We start from the raw sequence: 19,155 nt of genomic DNA on the forward strand, positions 1-19,155 counted from the left end.
TCCAGTGCCTGCTGCTGCTAGGCCCCTGGTACAACTGCTCTAACGACAATACGGGCGTGGACCAGCCCTGATAAACCTAAGCGTGCCTGGAAGTCCCTGTCTTCATAAGCTTACAGTTACAGCAGTTTCAAAATCCCCACAGACTAATGATTAATGTGAAGGTCTGAAATTTAAGGGATCCTACAAATCCTTTACAAAACTACTAATAAGACTGAAAGGATAAACCACAGTCAAAAACAGACTTAAATAAGACTCAGACAATTCACCTGATTCATTCTTGGCAAATCCTTAATGTTTTCTTCTTTTTTAAGAAGCTCATCTTGCCATTGCTTCAGATATGCCTGAATATCAACCTTCCCCTTCCCTACTTGACAAAAAGAAAAAAATAATAGAAGCGACAAGCAAGAACTAAGAGGTTCCCATGAGGGATGATGAGCAGAAGAACTGACATCCTCAGTGTCATTCCTTCTCAACAGAGAGGTGGGGCCAAGGACTTAACAGGATGAGAGTTTTACACTGCCCTCTCGCCCCCCAGTACTACACTTACCAAAGTGAGTATAATGCTAGTACTACGTTAGAGATGATGTTACTCAGTGTACTTTGTCACCACACACTTCCCCAGCTCTGCTTCCCCAAAAGACACACAGTTACCAAATGTGTCTCCAGGATTCTTCACCTTTTTCTGGGCTGCTCTTCAGAGAATCACTTTCAAGACTATCCCCAACAGATGAAACTACAGTTTAGAAGGAGAAAAAGAAGAAAGATGTATTATCTGAGAAAAACGGACCAATGGTTCATTTCTTTTTACAAAAAATTCCTTCGTTAAGGAACAAGACCCTCACCAACCCCTATGTTCTCAACACAGATTAGGCCACAACAAAACCAAGATTTGTGTACTTTCTATAAAACCAGAAGCCACCACAAGGCTGGAGATCACAAAAGAAACTGCAATCAGTTATATCGAGCAAATAGTCGTTACCGTGTTCACGGCCCATGTCTTGAGCAGTGGTGAGAACAGTAGCCATATATTACACATAAAGTACTTTAAGATAATTTTTAAAAAACAAAAAAAGGATCTGCCTTCCAAAGCAGTAAAACCACACAACTTTCCAACAGAATATCTTATCAGCTCCATAAACTTAGTCCTCATAAAACTTTTTTCAGCTTACTTGGTTTCAAATGGAAGCAAAGGATATTTAAACACCTTCTTATGTGCCTCAAAATAATTATGGATTTGGATATTTTATTCCTTGAGATAGGAAATATCATCCCTTTATGCCTTGAATGCAAAAGTGAAATGCCATCACTTCAACAGCAACTGCAACAGGTTGCCTACTATGCTGAAAAATGCTGACCAAGTACACTCTCCCCTGCTTCCATGTAAACACCCGTGGCCATTGAATTCAATCATCAGACAAGCTATCCACAAATTATACACTACTTTATGAAAATATAGCTATCTACAGAAGACCTCTGCAGAGGATTCTTCTTAACAGTGATATGATTTACTGGATTTACCAATTTTCAGAAGAGAGCTCCCCATTTTTCACCACGAGATAATTAATAGATTCCTTCTAATATTCTGCAGTCAAAGCCTCACACTCTGGAGCTTACCACTGAGTTGGGTGAAGTGGATCAGTTCTTCTTTTGAAAGATCACCACCTTTGGAAGGGCTCAGAGATTCTACTTCAGTAAAAGCTGCAATAAATAAATTAATAGAGTGGTTTGGGGGCTCCCAAGCATTACCAAAGCAGTGATAAAAAGCAAAAGCTTTGTACACACAAATGGTCCCTTGGAAGGGAAATGGTGCTGGAGCAGACGAAGTCCTCCCCAAAGAACAGAATCATGGAATATATCACTCTGGAAGAAATACACATCTGTATCACAGCTATCAGACTGTACTGTAGCCAGCACTGGGGACAACAGGAAAAAGAAGAAAGCTAAGGAAAAAAAAGCATGCGAAGTTTACAAAAGCCAGGAACAGCCCTCCCCAAATGCTACCACCTCGCACTTACCCGGAGGGATGTGCAACTTAAAAAGCAGCTTGAGTTTGTCAGTGAAACTTCCATTATACATTGTATCTGTTAGAGGAAAGAGGCAAGACAGTCCGTTCAACTCCACAAAACTTTAAAACGCCCTGTAAACCTAACAAAATACAGGTTGAAACTGGACATGTGTCCTATCTTACATGGAGTATAATTAGAAATGGAGCTTAAGGAAGGCAGTATCACCTGCAGCTGAGCCTGGGGCTTGCCTTTACTGAAGAAAGAACACTAATTATGTCTATGACTTAACTAGAATGAAACCACAGCACCAAAGAAATACAGCACTAAGGTCGTCTCAGCATTTTCCCTTAAATTTTTGTTTCCTGAACAATACTACCTTGAAAACAAGATGAAAGGAACAGAGTAGTAAGTCAAGAGAACTTTCAGTTCCCCAGAGATATGAGGCATTGGTCATCTTGCACGATCTCTGTATGAGATGGCTTAGTATGAGGAACTACTTATCATCAACCAAACAGGCCGAGCAATGAGATCATACCATTTCCTAATTTTCTCATATTTTGATGGTAAAGCCATATTTAAATTTAATCTCTAACAGGAGATTAACGTCTCAGAAAAGTTAGTAGCTTGTAAAGCCTTGTTAGCTATTTCATGGTGAAATACAGACAAGAAAATTAGAGCACAGTTCCACAACTTAGAGCCCTTATCATTCGCCTAAACAGTGTAGCTCCCACTCTCAAGCTTATAAATATACATTTAGCATTTGGATTGCCATTTAAAAAGTCTTTGCATTTAATGTCACATGACAAAAATCAGACTATTTCACCCTCAGCTAAGAGGCTAGTCCTCTTAGGCTCTTTATATAGCACGTGGAAGGGGATACACTCCAGGACTACTCCCAAGCTGCAGTTCCCTTGTGAATGTGCTACATATATGTGTTGTCCTCATACCAAGAACACAGGCAAATTGTTTGAAGTTTATAAGGCAGTCAGAGTCCTCATCCATCAGTCTGAATGTCCACAACGCAAGCGAGTCTCTGTTCGCACAGTGTGACCAGGGGCTCAAGAGATGACAGAGAACCCTGAATTGCTGGCAATCAATCCGATACTGGTCAAGATACGGCAGACTGGCATCATGATGTTGCAAGGCAGGACTATTTACATTCCAGTAACAGGAAAGAAAGTGCTCCTTCTGCAAAGGAAAGATAAACTGTTAGATTTTCTGAAACAACAACTGTCTCTCGGTGAAAGGTGTGGGAAGTTAACTATATAATTTGATTTAAAGCTGACATGTAAAACAAATGTTGAATCTATCTTCTACCTCCATTGGTTAAAACTGTTTCACACCCATAACACAGTCCACCATTAAGACGGATGTTTGGTAAGTGAAGAAAATAGCACATTACCTTGAATAATTCATAAAGCTCTTCAAGATCACTAGGACTGAATTCGACATCCTGGGATACAACACGTAGCTGAAACAAAATTATGATAAAATTAATTAATTAATAAGTCTTCCCTCTTTGGAATAAGCCTATAGAATAAAGTTATGGGAAACATAACTTCAGATTAAAAGACACTGTCTGAATATTCCAGTATTTGGCATGTTACAATTAGGAGTAAGAATAGAATTTCTTCTTAAAAGCAATTAGAAGATTATAGACTGAAAGAAATAATTTCTCCCAAAAAAAAGAAACTTAAAGTTAGTCACATTACTCGCACACATGGAGCCTACACTATGAAACCCAGGAGATAAAAGTCAATTATTTATAATGATGTAACCTATAGCTTCCTTTCTAATGGGCAAATGCATGTTCAACTCTGAACAGTGAAGCTGAATCCTCATTTTTTTTTAAATTAAAAGGAAAAAAAAAATTTTGCACAGCTTTTTAAAACAAAGTTAGCTACAAGACCAGGTTTCATCTTCACAATATGTATGTTTTGTAAAATGAAATACAACAGTCATCATCTTAGCACACCCAGAAGCATTTAGTATCGGTTCCTATAGGCCACATTTACTAGAGAAAGAAGCATTGCTTGTTAAATAGACTAGTATTATCATCAGTTGTTGGAAATGGGCCACTGAAGAAAAGAGACAAACAAAGGAAGCACCTCGCAATCTCCACCTTCATTCAGGAGTCTGAACTTAAAGGATGGTATCAGCAGCTGCTGAGCTACCACACCATGCACGCATGCATTACTGCACATCCACAGACACCACAGACAAAAAGCAATCCTTGTTGAACACAGTACAATGATCTCTTCAGGGACATTTGGGATTGCTTCCCAGAATAAAAATGCAGGTGATTAATTGTTTTAGTGTAGCACTGTGGACAGTTGACAGTGCACCACGGCCCTAAGAGAAATGCATCAACAAGTCAACCACACTACACAGAAATCTAGGTCAGCCTGTTCCAATCAACGCAAAGCGTCAGAGATATGACAGCCTTTAGAAGCTGTCTGTGATGGTGTTACTTGTAAAGAGACCAGAAGGTCATGCTGCGATTCACTGACTGAAAACATCACAGCCCATATCTCAGTTAACAGACACCCTGCAGACGAGAGCGATTTCAGGGTATGAAATCATATATTTGGCCCTGGAAAATGTGCTTGTTCCAAAAGGGAACGAAAGTTGTCAGAGAGAAGGATTTAGCTCTTCCAAGTCACTCACCACATTCTTCTTGGTCGTAGCTTCTAACGTCTGGATCACGTAAAGCCTGTTCCTACAGCGCATGCTCTCAACATCCTCATATCGAATATCACCATATCTCTAAGAAGAAAAGCATCATTCCATGAAATCAAGTCTTGCTGACATTTTTGTCTGTCTTGCATCTACATTACAGGCATGGACACAAAGGAAGATCACAGAAACTCTGAGCAAAAAATAATTTATTAGAGCACTAACATGCTCCCTAAACAGCACAACTTTTAAAAGGGTAGGTGTTTCAAAGAGTGATGAGAAAGAAGAAACTGGAGTAGTTCACTGTGTGGGAAGACAAAGGAAAGGACTTTATCGCGTGTCAGCTCTATATCCAAATTTGCTATTGCACGGTGACTACTACAGCAGGGTGGCAATGACTAAGACGTGTACATTGTCAGGGCTTGAAATTCACTCTAGTGAACTTCAGAAAGTAGCTGAAGTAATTTCTGAAGTGCTCCTAGCTACCTCTGAAATTTCTGAAGGACAGGGAATATGTCTGAGCATGGAGTAGAATAAATACATTTACCTTTAAAGAAAAGTGGTATAGTAGACAAAAACTAGAAACGCATTTCCAGAGAAATCATGGAACAAAATATTAAACAATTAAAGTCCAAATAGAAACAGAGGAAATAAATCAGAATGGGCCAACATTCTTTATCAAGATGATGTCAAACCAATTGAATTTCCTCATACGAGGAAATTCAGTCTAGTGTGCAGAGCTGAAACAGCAGACAAGATGCATCTTTCCTTCTGTAAGGTTTTTGACACTCTTCAGCAAACACACGTGGTCAGGAAGACACGGCCTAACCTCGATCACCACATACCATGTGCACAACTGGTTCTTGTACCAAACTTTGAGAACAAAAAAATGACCAAACTAGGTAGGACTTTCAGAAGTTTTTCTGCAGTGTATTTTGTTTCCATTTTCAGCAACACATTTTAAACAATATATGAAAAACTGCAACACAGTCATAGAATCAACTGAATCATTAAGGTTGCCAAAGACCTCTAAGATCTTCAAGTCCAACCGTCAACCCAACACCACCATGACTGCTAAACCATGTCCCGAAGTGCCACATCACACGTTTTTTGCACACCTCCAGGGTCGGTGACTCCACCACTTCCCTGGGCAGCCTGTGCCAATGCCTGACCACACTTTCAGTAAAGAAATTGTCCCTAATATCCAATCTAAACCTCCCCTGACGCATTTCCTCTCATCCTCTCCTTAGTTACCTGGGAGAAGAGACCAACCCCCGCCTCACTACAACCTCCTTTCAGGTAGTTGTAGAGAGCAATAAGGTCTCCCCTCAGCCTCCTCTTCTCCAGACCAAACAACCCCAGTTCCCCCAGCTGCTCCTCATGAGACTTGTTCGCCACACCATTCGCCAGCTTCATTGCTCTTCTCTGGACACGCTCCAGCAACTCCATGTCCTAAAAAGTCATAGAGTCTGAGCGCATAAGCTTTGAGGAAAGGTTAGAAGAAGTGTTTGTGTTGAATATACATAAAGAAAAGATCAGACTTGAAATGGTAAGTGATGAACAACAACAACCTAATAGCAACAAGGAATTGCAGAGAAAACTGCAATTGGCTATCCTCAACAGCGCTTTATGAGCATTCCAGAGGAACCATAATGGATATCAGGATTTATTCTGACAAGGGCAGAGAAACCCTACAATGGGCTAGTTTTTGCAGATGCTCTTTTGTTGAAGAGTTTTAACAACATTAGACATGTTTCAACGGTGATCTGGGTGTATGGTGAACAGGGAGCTGAACTGGATGACCTGTGGAGTTCTTTTCCAGAACTGTATTTCTACGTTCCTGTGAAGACCACTACCATACTTCTGACTTGGAACAAAGAGGAAGCAGAGAGAAATTGCATCTCTGAATCATAACTCAATCACTGGTCTGGCTTCTGGGCACTGATATTGTGCAATGGCCTCAGTAAGAATATAAACAAGATAAACTCTAAATTAGTGTGATGTGACAGAATGTTACACGTTCTTCCATTCACTAGTTAAACATGACTTCTTCATACCTGATCAGACTGCCAAAGAATGAGTCTTGCACTTGTGCCTGAGTCATAAAGGCAAGAAACTGAACCTCATTTTAAAATTCAACTTCATATCTTTTCACTTCATCTCATTTATCTCATGAACACCCACGCAAAGCAACAGTAACACAAAGAACATCTCTGTTCCCTTATTTATGATTTGTAACTAGACCTATCTGCAGAATGACAATTCTCCATTGCAGCAATCTTCCCATTTTGAAATTTATTTTATTTCCACAGTGATATGAAAATGAAATAACTGTGTTGCAATTAACTGTCTGGGCAAAACGGGAAGCAGGAAATTGACTCTCACTTTGTATCAGCAGTTCTCAAACAATGGATTGTGACACTTAGCATTGAAGAAATTCGTTTTCAGCTGAAGATAAAAATTTGCATCCAAAAATAGAGAGAGATAGAAATGGGTATACAGGCCTAGGAACAGGGTGGGAGATTCGGGTTCAAGGATCTGCTGAAATCAATGTTTAAAAGCCATACCAAATCAGAGGCTACTGGCTTTGGTCCAGTCACCCACCTGCAAAGGCAGGGGAAGAAGAAAGAGAGTTCCTTTTGCTTTGTCTTTCAGCAATGATTCCATCTCTGTGAAAGCTTCAGCTTACACTTCAAAATGCAATATACAGCACTTCATTATTTACCATCTCTGCTCTTTATTCTGCAAGTATTCATCCTCACTATGAGATCTTCACCATGATAAGAAAGACCTGTAAGTTTGCAACTCTTCTTACAAGAATTTTGAAGTGTTCTAAAAACATGATTCTTCAGTATAACATTCTTGTGAAACAATACTGATAGCAGAAGAACAGACTTTTTGTATGATCAGCCCAATGCTATAAAGACACTTCAAGAGAACTTGAATTTCTGATTCTTGTCTTTGTTCACCCCACTAAAGGCAAAGCCCTCTTCTCAGCAAAAATCAAAAGAGACAGTTTCTAAATTCTACAAATTACAGTTAGTAAATTTTTTCTGAGTCAAGGACAGGACATTTTTCCAGAAGAGATGTATTGTGGATCTTTCACTAGAAACATATGACTGAGAATCAGAAAAGAAAAAAAAAAAAGTATCATACAGATAAAAGAAACCAGATAATAGAAAAAAAAAATGTAAACAAATTTTTTCTCTCTGCTAGCTTTTCACTTCAGGAGGGCTGAGCAGAAACCTATCTACAAATGGATTCGTAGCCTCAAACAGATCATGCCAAAGAAGGAAATGCCCGATGAAAATCTGAGGACAAAAGGAGAAGGAGAAGCTAGACCTACTTCCTCCCCCGTGCAGACATGTAAAGCTAGATGCTGCAGAAATCAAACTTGATTGAAAGAAAGCAAATTGAAAGAAAGTGCTAAAAGATTGTAATGGGTCTTCTTCACCCAGCACATCTCTAAACAGTCATTTAACCCATACAACTGGAGCACAGTTTCCTGCACAGGTTGTAACGTCAAATGCAAGGGCCGTTTCTGCTGCACTTTGTCATTTAGTTGTCATACTAATAAAGTGAGCGAAGGATGGCAATACATGACCTGTGATGAATCTAGGGAACTCCTCGCAGTACAGCCTAGCAAGCACATTCCAGGCAGTTAAAAAAACCCAAAACAATATAAAACCAAACCTGTTCCATAACCGATGAGATTTTCAATGAGGGTGAACAAAATACAGAGCCCGATTTCTACCAATCTAGACAGATTTTCTACTCTAGTTTGTACAGTGCAGCTGCACTATTTTTCAGGTAGCCCATGCAACATAAATACTGCACAGGATGCGAAAACATACCCACAAGAACACATACTTCATTTGACTCTCGGATCAAATCAGTAATGTCCACTTTTGGATGGTCACTCTTTGCATCGCTGAGGTTGGAGCCCTGCTGCACAGCTGGAGGCAAAGGACTGTCTTTGTTAGTGACACTCTCAAAAAACCTGCACAAAGCAAACACACGAGAAATCAGCAGGAACCAGCTTATCACAACAAAATAACATCAGCATCTACGGAAGAAAAAGTGCACAGAGAATGCGAAATAGCAAAGAGTATCAGCATGAGTAGCACAAATGTGCTGTAATAGTAACAACGATAACAAACATGGGAATTGGCTACCCCAGAGAAGTTTGTAGAGCTTCTAGCCTTGGAGTTTTTAAGACCCAGCTAGACAATAACATGGCTGATGTGATCCAGTGCTAGCAGTAATCTTCTTTCGAATGGGAAGTTAGACTAGAGACTTGCCAAAGTCCCTTCCACTCAGCATTCCCCTGGTTCTCTAAGCATCTAGCAAGGCTGTACTACATAACTGGGAGAGAGGAAAAGAGGCTTGTGCTGAACGGGGGTCGAGGCAATCTTAATTCCCTCAGATGCATAAGGCAAGGCATGCCTGATCCAAGCCTATTCATCATACCTACATAACCAGCCTAAACAGATCCATGATGGAGGCTGGCCAACTCCTTCGCCAACATCGAGGAACGCATAGCTACAGACCGAGAGCTTTCTTCTTCTTGAGCAGAGGCAAACTACTGTGATAATTTTTTAAATATACCATTATGCAGCAGGCTGGAATAACTGCCACAGAAGTGTTACAGCCAGATAAAATGTTGAAAGCAAGAGTTCAATAGGAGTTCGTAATAATCATCAAAATCTTTGATGTCAAGTGGAAACGGCAGTTTGTTTGGTTCAAGTGAAAATTAAAATTTCACCACACTTCTACATTTTAAATTTTAATACATTTAAACCACGTAAACGTGTTCTTACTGTTAGTTTTTTTAAGTTTTAAATATTTAAATGAGTACAGCTAGGTTTTACAATAAATACCATGCTGCATGGTCTCTTATGATAAAAATTACATTTTCCTCATTAATTCTGTAGCTCATACCCTATTCAAATATGCAACATTTAGAAGTCTCCCTAAGAGGAAATTCTTATTATAAGTTCTTAACAGTCATAACTTGGTGACTCCTATAGCACAGTCATTTTGCTCTTTTAATACTCCATGATACACAATCACAGCAGTAATAACAGAATTTAGGTAGGTAGCAAAGAAAAAACTGCAAGTTTTGCTCACAATACATCAGTTTAAAATGCACTTTATGTTGCATATTTGAATTTATTCTTCAAATGCTACTATAGAACAAATATCTGGTCATGATTGTCCACACTGCATTTTTTTAGTCTTCCTCGTATTTTAAGCCATTAGCAGCAGAGGAGCCAGTAGCCTAAACTGCAAGAAGTGAGCTGTAGACTATGTCATCAGTAAGTTGGTGCCCAAACTGTTTGGAACAGTCTTAGTGTGCTCTAGATTACCTCCTCATTAAGGAAAATCACCTTCTCCAAGTGACAGAAATTCCAGGCAAAACCCACATTGCTTTTACTTTAAAATACACAAAATGGCAATGGTTTTAGAAGAATTTTAATGGAGGATGCGATTCGCAGAGGATCCAGGCACACTTTACAGCCACCCCTTCCAGAATTTTAGCCCAAGATGAACGCTTAATTCCTCTGAAGCCTTTAGAAGCCATGGCCAGATGTCTTCTCTCAGCTGCCCCAGAATGACTTGTATATTTGCAATTATAGTAGCTGCTACGCAGCCCATAAGAATAACAGTTACACCGATACCTGTTGAGAACAGTGACTGCTTCTGCATCATCCTTACAAGTCAGCAACTTCTCCATGTTGTATTCCAGCACTGCGAGACCCAGCTGCAAGATTGCCTTTATTCCATCATAGAAGAAACAGTCCACCACATTGACTGCACTTTCAATAGGCAGCACACTGATAAAAAGGGTAAGGAACCAGGAGAGAGAGACCGAGGAGAAAAAAGTCATGTCCGTCATGTGGTCTGTCAACTGGGGCAGATGAACCCTGATGAGCTCCTCAAACACTGCCTGATCTACCAAGGCACCTGCAGGGAAAGGATAACAAAACCACCACCCAAATCTTAATACAGAGAAGCATACTTTTCTCAGAGTATGAGAAATAAAGCCCCTGCCCTAGTGCAACTTTGTTGTAAAAGCAAACACAGGCCTAGCTGCTTGGCACCATTGGCTTCGTTCTCTACACTGGAAGCAATGCACTCGGTGCATGGGTCCAGAGCCTTACTGCATGCTGTAAAGCGTGTCAGCACTTTTGTGGGTGCGTAGCTACTTCCAGTGACTCTCCTGACAGCCAACACACACTCTCTGCAATTATGTCCAATTTTCTTCTAGCGTATACACCTACAAGTACTGAGTACGAGATCAAAGAGTAAGTCTGAACTGCAGTAACTGTTTTGCCTTTATTTTTCCTTTATTTAAGCTAGATTTCAAATAAACAGCATGAATTGCACTTATAACTCCAGAAGAACAGTATAATCGTCTACCTGACTGCTTCCTGAGTAGCTACACCTACAGTAACGACAGTGGTTGAAAACCATAACCACTCCTGCTTAAGGAGGAGTCTTGAGACGTTCTCTGTAACTTTCATTTTCTACCTCACAACACTGAACCAAATGCAACCTTTTCTCGCCACTGTTCAGCCTTCAGCTCATTCCTTACATTTGTTCTTAATGAATGACCATTTATATTCAATTCTAGACAGGTAAAAAGACAGATGGATGTTACCAATGATTCGACGATTGAAATAATCAGGTAGCATCCTTTCACACACAGCAACCAAAAGCCAGAATGCTTCCTCCTCTTTAGCATACAGCAGAAGTACTGATGTCAAAATATTCATTGCCTGTAACATTTAAACAGAAAAGGAAGCATTCATGAGGAAAGATAGTGAAAATGCAACTGTTGTCATTTGTTAAAATTTCTATTTCTGAAAATACTTTACAGCACGTTTTTAGAGTGCTAGGATAACCTACAGCCATATCCAGGATAAGACATTTACCTCTATATTATTAAACACAGAGCATAGTATTTCCACTACATAAAAATATTTTTAAGTGCTAAAAGTCTAGTAAGAATGCAAAGGCATATATGAAGTGGACATGACAATTTATCAACAAATTCAAGCACAATGCAAAAACTCTTGTTACATAGTGGGATGAAATAAGCAAAGTAAGTGAACCACTGAGCAAGAAACCATTACATATTTATGTGACTGATTTTATGAGGTGCCACTATACTGCCATCATGAGCTAATATTTAGACAACCAGCACTAAGAGTCTCAAAACTGCCGTACCTGACAATATCCAATTTGGGGATTCCTGTATGCATAAGCCGTAAGAACTCTCCTGAGTGCAGAAATTCCTGTGTCACTTTGAAAAGCAGGATGCTCAGGTAAGGAGCGACGCAAATCTCGTTCAATTTCATCAGTAGCTAAAGTGCATGTTCCTAAGGACTTTTCCACCAAGTCAGTGTAATAACCAGGGCTGGATGCCATATCATTTACAGCACCTGCCAATACATTGTATTGCACAGTATTAGAGGACAACGGTAAGCATCTACATGATTGTCTGCAATTTCTATAAAAAGATTTAGTGACTACTGAGGTACCTCATGAATCTCCAGATGTTACTGCAGTAACGTATCACAGTAATTCTACTTAAATAAATGGAATTACTCTGAAATGGAAACAGGAACGCAAAATAAAATAAGGCTTGGAGAAAATCTAAGTCACTTTCCATTAAAAAGTTGATTCTGACTTACTTTTTTGTTTTGGGGGGGGGAATGTGGGGACAGCTTCCTTTCATCTACAATTTTGCCCAAGTTTTCTGGCAAACAAAATACAATACCCTTCTGTTCGCAGAGCTGGGGACAGATTAGAAGAGCTAGGCAAAGGACTGATATTAACCTAATTCCGTAACTTTTACATCAACACCTTCCAAGACAGAGATACTGGTCTGGTAACAGAAGGATAAGTGCCTATGTAACTGCCCAAAGCAAACTAGCAAGGATAAATCCATGTTCACATGTCCTCAAAAGCATAACTATCATACAGTAGGCTGAATGAAGAGTATAAAAGCCACTTGCTAGGATAAACCAATCCTCTGGAACAGCAGAAAGCTCTGCCCAGGGGAACACCGAGTACAGCTAGCAGCTAAGGTCCTGGGTGGCTCCTCAAAATCTGCAGCTTGTTTGCTGCTGACACAGGCTTACTGTGCGACCCTGATGCAGTCAGTGGCTGCTGCTTTTCTCAGTGTTTCAGTGAACGGGAACAGAAAGCACACAGAGGTGTTGTAAAGCAGTGTCGGAATTCCCTGGGCCTCCATTCCCCCAAGTGAAATGCTCTGACACTGCTGTTTTCCACAGAAGAAAGCCACAAAGGCACACGCAGAGCTTTGGGAAGAACTCCCATGCGTGTAAGAAAGTCCACAATTCCTGTACATCTCACTCTTTAAATCAAGCAGCAGCATATAGCAAAGAGCTGCCGATAACTGGGGCCAAACTCTCTGCCAGGAAAACATTTTCTTTTGTGTCTGGTAACACCATCCTCTCAGAAAGTTTAAATCAACACAATTGTAACACAGTCCCACAAATGTGCTTTTCTTTCTAGGAAGTAAAGAGGCTTTGCTGAAACGGATTGTCTCCTGGAACAGCATTCTTATGTATTGTATTCTTATGGTTATTTTCCAGTTGAGATTGTTGTAAAAGAAGCAGATGCAGGTTTAGTTTGAATCAATGCAAAACAAAATAATAGACAAAATTATTCTGTTCATCATTTAGAGGTCTTTTTCTGCAGAAAGATTTGGAAAAATTACCAGAGGCAAGAGCATTTTCTGTCAGACTATATTCAGTCAGTAACTAGAACAGGCATACAGCAGAGTCCACAAAACGAATCTATCATACTTGCTATGCAATACCTGAGAAGAGTAGCCAGAGCTCTCCTCTTAACGCCTCCGGGATCCCTCTTACAACTAGGTCTCGAGTCTTCTTTGTTCGAAACATACTGACACCATGTCCCCGTTCAACAAAGAGGATGTTCCAGGACTGTTCTTTCATTTTTTCTTTCAGCTATGAAAAGTAGATGATGACAAGCATTAAGTATATTGGAAGATGTTCTTCACATTTCAGAGACCAGAACCAAATTTTGCTCTCAGTTATATCCATACAAACTGGAAATGACAGCATTGGCGTCCATATTGATACATGAAATAAATGCTGGTGCAAACCAGAGCAAAATCTAACCTGTGCATAGTATAAGTTTGGCATACAATGCCATCTGCTACATGACCTACTATTCTTTAAAGTATATTACTACAAGAATGTCTATACCAGATCAGACAAAAAGCAAATCTCAGCCAGCACCCCATCTGACAGACACCAACAGCAAGTGCCACAGGACAGTAAGGTTACGCAAACACCTGCAAAATCCTCCTCTGTCCTCCAGCAAATAAAAGCAGAGGCACCTCCTCAGCAGAGGCAATCTCTCTCGATTTAACAATATACAGCAGACCTTTCCTTGCAAATTGCTTTCTGAGCCCAGACAAACCTGCCACCTTCTAAGTTCACCTGAAGCCCCCCTGGTGCTATATTAAGACAGCAAACAATCACTCTCTTCCACCTTTTTCAAGCCACTCCTAAGTTCAACTTTTTCCTTACTTCCCACTTGAGAACGATTCCAACTCGTAAACAGCAATAACTGTACGCAAGCTGGATTTTCACTTTAGCTGAAGTCATCACCATCTATTTGTTATGTTTTATTGCTCACTATTCTGCTAAACTTGTTAAAAAAAATCAATAGGTAAACAGCCCTATTTGTTACCTTTAGATTGAACCATTTGCAACTTTGACACAACATCGGCAAAACCTACAATATTATCAAAGGACCATGAAGTACTAGGGATCTAAAGGGAGCGAATGAACAGTGGTAGAGCAGTAAAAGAGCTAACCACTGCAAGGTGCAACTGTGCAGGAAAATTCTGCCATCATAGTTCTCCTGAGGCGTTCCAAAAATGCACTGCCAGCAGAATGAGTAAGAAAATTCGATATTTGATATAATTTCTATGGCAAAAATTTAGAGGTACATTAAAACTTCCTCTTCTAAAATTCTTTTCCAGCTATTTCCATGTAAAAAATATATATATGTTTGTGTGATACATACATACATACAATCAAATCTGCTTATTGTAACGGGCCAATTTTAAAATATCCCATTTTTTCTTGCTGCTTTGTGATAAACAGCGTAGTATTTTCTTGGTAAAGGGTAAACGAATAGAACAAGGAAAAAAGATTAAATTGAATGAAAGCAGTAGAAAAGACAACCAGGAAAAATAGGGTGAAGGCAAGGATCAGACTTCTTACGTGTGGTGGCAGGTTTCTCTGTGCTAATTCAAGAGCTCTAACAAACAAACTATGAGAAAAAGTATTTGGCCATGATGGCGCATTGAAATCAAGCAAGTGATTATTTGCCAAGTCAACTCAATGTCACAGACACTTGCTTAATTACTCTGATAAATTAACATACTTTGACTTCAACATATCTATGAACTCTTCTTTTCTAACAGCAATAAAAATGTATCAACTGTTACAGATGAAATGATATCCCACAGAAACTCAACAGGCAAAACAGGTTCCTTCCTTTTTTTGATTCATCACGCTTTGCTGCTTTATACTAGTTGACAGATTTGGAACAGCATGGCTACGAATGGTGGAAAGCACACAGAGGGATGGCATGACATCAGTGTCATTATTCTCCCACAGTTTCTTCATCTTTCTGCAGTTTATTTACATGAACTCCAAATAGCACTAGGAGAGAATCAATAATAAGGAGAATTTGCAGGAGTATGAAGTCTAGTTGGATTAAGGATGGGAACTAACAGCTGAAAACACTTCTACCCAGATAGGTTTTACATTTAATCAAACATCTATCAATCTGATAGAAAGATTTTAGAAACAACCAATTTCTATCAACACAGAAGATAACAGTGTATTAATCTGAACTTCAGTAGGACCGGCCATGTAAGTAAAACCTGCTTCACAGAACGAAAACTGGAAATAACTCCTATTCAGACAAAACTGGAGTTACAGGCATTTCACCTGCAGAGTAGAAGGAGGCAGAGATAGCAGAAGCAGTGAAATAGATCCTTTGTAAAGCACAAGATTACTAACAAACAATTGATTATACACCTAAAACGCAATTCCATTTCCCTGAAGCAAAGCAACGGATGATCAGGCACTCCAACTCCTGAGAGACAGGGTGAACAGTGCCACCACATTTTCTGTACATGCAGCAGTAAGGTTTAACATTGTTAAGTAACTAAAGGTGCCAAAAGGAAAAGCAGATTTTGTCTACTTTTGCTCAACATACTATAAAAAGTAGAACTTAAAAATCTGGATCCACTTTTCTCCTGTGCAAAGGGTGTTCATTTTCTGGTATTTCTAATCTCAAATTTCCATATCTTAATTTACCAAGTTATGCTGAAAGACTTAAATTTTAAATTGAAACTTATCAATTTTCTTGCACACACTATGGAGAAGCAAAAATAGGATGTCCTAGTGCAAAAACAATTAAAGAAACATTCTCCAGAGCATAACTTTGTTAAGACAGAAGTGCAAAAGCATGAAGCAAGGAAAAGATTGTCAATTTCTTGATAACATTCTCCTCGCCCCCGAAGAGTTTGTAGTGACTTTGTAACTTGACAATTCAGATAGCTATGAAACATGTTCACATCATGTCACAAACAGCCAACTCTTCCCTGAGGGGTGGAAGAGCAGGAGGAATTAGCTCCATGAAGATAAGGCGTATCATTATTAAACAAGATGAGCAGGAAATTGGACGGAGCCATGAAGAAGCACCCTGTGGACCCCAAATACAGAAAATGCAGATGAAAGAAGATTGGCAAAGCCCCAGAGGAAATTAGCAGCCTTGCCAGAACACATTTTGAATATACTTCAGTCCTTTCCAATTAGATTCCAAAAACCATTGGCCATTTTATCCCTTACCATTTTGGAGTCAAGATTCTCAGCATCCTGAGGATGGTAAACAGTCATTAAGGCTTCTGTACTGACAGTTTTGCTGTTCTCTCTCTGACCCATCTTTGATGGTTCCTCATCAAAATCCTTTGGACTGTCAGAGGCAGAACCAGCTGCCACCTTGAAAAAAAATTTAACAGTGACAGTTGTAAAAGCCAAACAATCCTTGAAGAAGCAGCACTGATACCAGGGACCGTTTTGCTTCTAGACCACCATTGTTTAGTATATTAAATTACAGGTACAAGGCACAGACTTCAAAAATAAATGAAAAACAGCAATCACTGCTCTGCACAAATGGGCTTTCAGGAGGCTGCACTTGAAAAAAAATTCATCTCTGTAGCCAAAAACTTAATATTCATAATGAGAACGGCAATAGATAGGGAGGCCTGACCATCCATCACCACTGAAGTAAAAAGAAAAACCTTAAACGGAGCCATATACTGAACTAGAGAAATGCTGAGAGCATTTAAAAAACAGTATTAGAATATGGATTGTTTTTCAAAACCTGATGGAAAATAAAGTGAAAGAACCCAAAACACAATGCATTCACAGTAGCACCATTCTTTAACACTTTCTCTTTCACATAGGCACAGTTACTTATTTTTCCATACCTTAAAACCAGAGGTACATTACTTAGCATGATATGTCAAAATAATGCAGATATAACCCATAATAAGGTAATTTAAAAGGGAATGCCCTTGAGCAGGAGATCTCACCGCTCTGGTCTCCCAGAGCTGTGCTGTACCCTTATCGGCTAAGCATTTTTGCTGATATCAAAGTATCTCACTTTTATTACTCATTTTTGCCTTTTAACCCTTAAGAATCTAATTCTAAAGTTAGAGATTTTGCCGATACACTGATCATTTTCTGCCAAAAGGCATTTATTTGTACACTTCTCCACTCTTACAACTGTCACTTTAGAGGCTACTCCAGCTGATTCTATTTAATTTTTTTTCAGGGGAAAATCTTCAGGGAATAGACACAGCAACTATAGTAAGTAATGCTTGTTAGGGATGTTTTGTCATTGCTTTCTCATTTCTCATGCATGAAACTACACATACAGATTTCATCACATCTAGAAACAACCTTACAACCATTCCATTAACTTCCTGAGTCAAAAAGTCAGCTGGCAAAAACTGACATAGCTACACATAATTTTCCATCAGACTGCTGGACTTCTGTTTTAATCTGAAGGGTCTGAAGGCAAGATATAGGAAAATTATTTTAAAAGAAAAAAAAGATTTAGACAACTTGATATCTAGAAGTACAGCAGACATTGTTACCCATCTTGTGTCTAGACTCAGGCTTAAATATAACTGTATTGCATTACACAGCAAAACCCTGACAACGATACATAAACTCATAAGATGACACCACCTTATTCAGAGGACAGGTACTAAGAAATTCGAATTAGCAGAGCAGTTACCTCTGTATTTATGATGTGTTGTGGACTTGAAGCTGCATTGCATTTCACTCTGAGCTTTGCCACAAGCTGTTCGAAATCTCTAACCTCTGTGAAACGAAAAGCTGTTTTTCCTTTGGTACTGATGCTGACTCCTCTGTTGGCTGGGTCTGCCTTATCCACCCCTGTGACCTACAGAAGCAAGGATACATAAATAAATTAGGCAACAAATTCTACCAGCTTACTTCTAAAAAAGAAAAACTGTTAAAAATACATGTGTACATGAAACAGTAGTTTGCAGCACCACTCAAGCGGAATTAGTAACGCAAGTAACAAACTCATTACACTAAAACTCAGTGGTCTGGAGCTATTTTAGCACAAAGTGCTAAGTACCATGCGACAGATTTTCCACAGAGTACCAAAAATCTTCAAAAAGGTTTTCCTGGCTGTGAGTGCTAAGTTTATTTGTAAATCTTGCCTCCTTCTACCTGCTGAAGCTGTTGCTTTTTTTCTTACCATCCGAAAGGAGACAAAACATGGCTCTTGCAACTAATCAAATGAAACCAGTTCCACAAGAATCAATTTCCACTGAGAACACCCTTTCAAAGACAGCTGTCATAACACATGACAGCTGGAGCTGATTTTAATTGCCATGATGGAACAGTTACAGATTAGAGCAGTTAATACACTTTAATAAAGTACAAGTGAGACATTCTGAATAGCTAGACTGACTGCCATTGCTGGTGTTTTTACATTGTTATAGGTAAAGAACGAAAGACTGCTGAAAAAATTACTCTGCAGTACCATAGAACAAATACTGAGGGCCTGACAATCCACAAGAATAAATTTAGAGTCAGCTCCTTCAATATATCCTCTTCTCGTTCTTCTCGGGTTCTGGAAGTCTCTATTGTTGGCAGGACTATTTATACACAATCAAATAAATTGCTTTATCTGGATGGGGAACACCAAGTGTATTGCTGAAATTAGCTCAGCTCACACCCCTATGTCAGGTGTCTTATGTCAGGCAGTATGTACACATAGTACGCAGAGCAATTATCGAGCAATTACAGAACCTGGTTAATTTTTAGGCTATTGTGAAATATGT

The 19,155-nt window shown here is 39.3% G+C and overlaps 1 protein-coding gene across 3 annotated transcripts in view; it reads right to left on the reverse strand.

Moving 5' to 3' along the window:
- TBC1D8B (TBC1 domain family member 8B) overlaps positions 1-19,155 on the reverse strand; it is a 41,341-nt gene that overhangs the window by 2,170 nt on the left and 20,016 nt on the right. For 2 of the 3 annotated variants that reach the window (XM_075435337.1, XM_075435338.1), the window contains exons 7-20: positions 18,075-18,242; positions 16,619-16,768; positions 13,537-13,687; positions 11,916-12,130; positions 11,347-11,464; positions 10,364-10,649; positions 8,553-8,682; positions 4,674-4,772; positions 3,409-3,477; positions 2,954-3,194; positions 2,016-2,081; positions 1,615-1,698; positions 677-733; positions 267-364 (exon numbers count right to left, since the gene is read on the reverse strand). In XM_075435337.1, coding sequence (XP_075291452.1) covers positions 267-364; positions 677-733; positions 1,615-1,698; positions 2,016-2,081; positions 2,954-3,194; positions 3,409-3,477; positions 4,674-4,772; positions 8,553-8,682; positions 10,364-10,649; positions 11,347-11,464; positions 11,916-12,130; positions 13,537-13,687; positions 16,619-16,768; positions 18,075-18,242 — 1,932 coding nt within the window. Of the gene's footprint in view, positions 1-266; positions 365-676; positions 734-1,614; positions 1,699-2,015; positions 2,082-2,953; positions 3,195-3,408; positions 3,478-4,673; positions 4,773-8,536; positions 8,683-10,363; positions 10,650-11,346; positions 11,465-11,915; positions 12,131-13,536; positions 13,688-16,618; positions 16,769-18,074; positions 18,243-19,155 lie in introns of those variants that run through there. The other variant, XM_075435339.1, reaches the window with a different exon arrangement.

Source organism: Opisthocomus hoazin, chromosome 14 (genome assembly GCF_030867145.1).
Source record: "Opisthocomus hoazin isolate bOpiHoa1 chromosome 14, bOpiHoa1.hap1, whole genome shotgun sequence".
NCBI lineage: Eukaryota > Metazoa > Chordata > Aves > Opisthocomiformes > Opisthocomidae > Opisthocomus > Opisthocomus hoazin.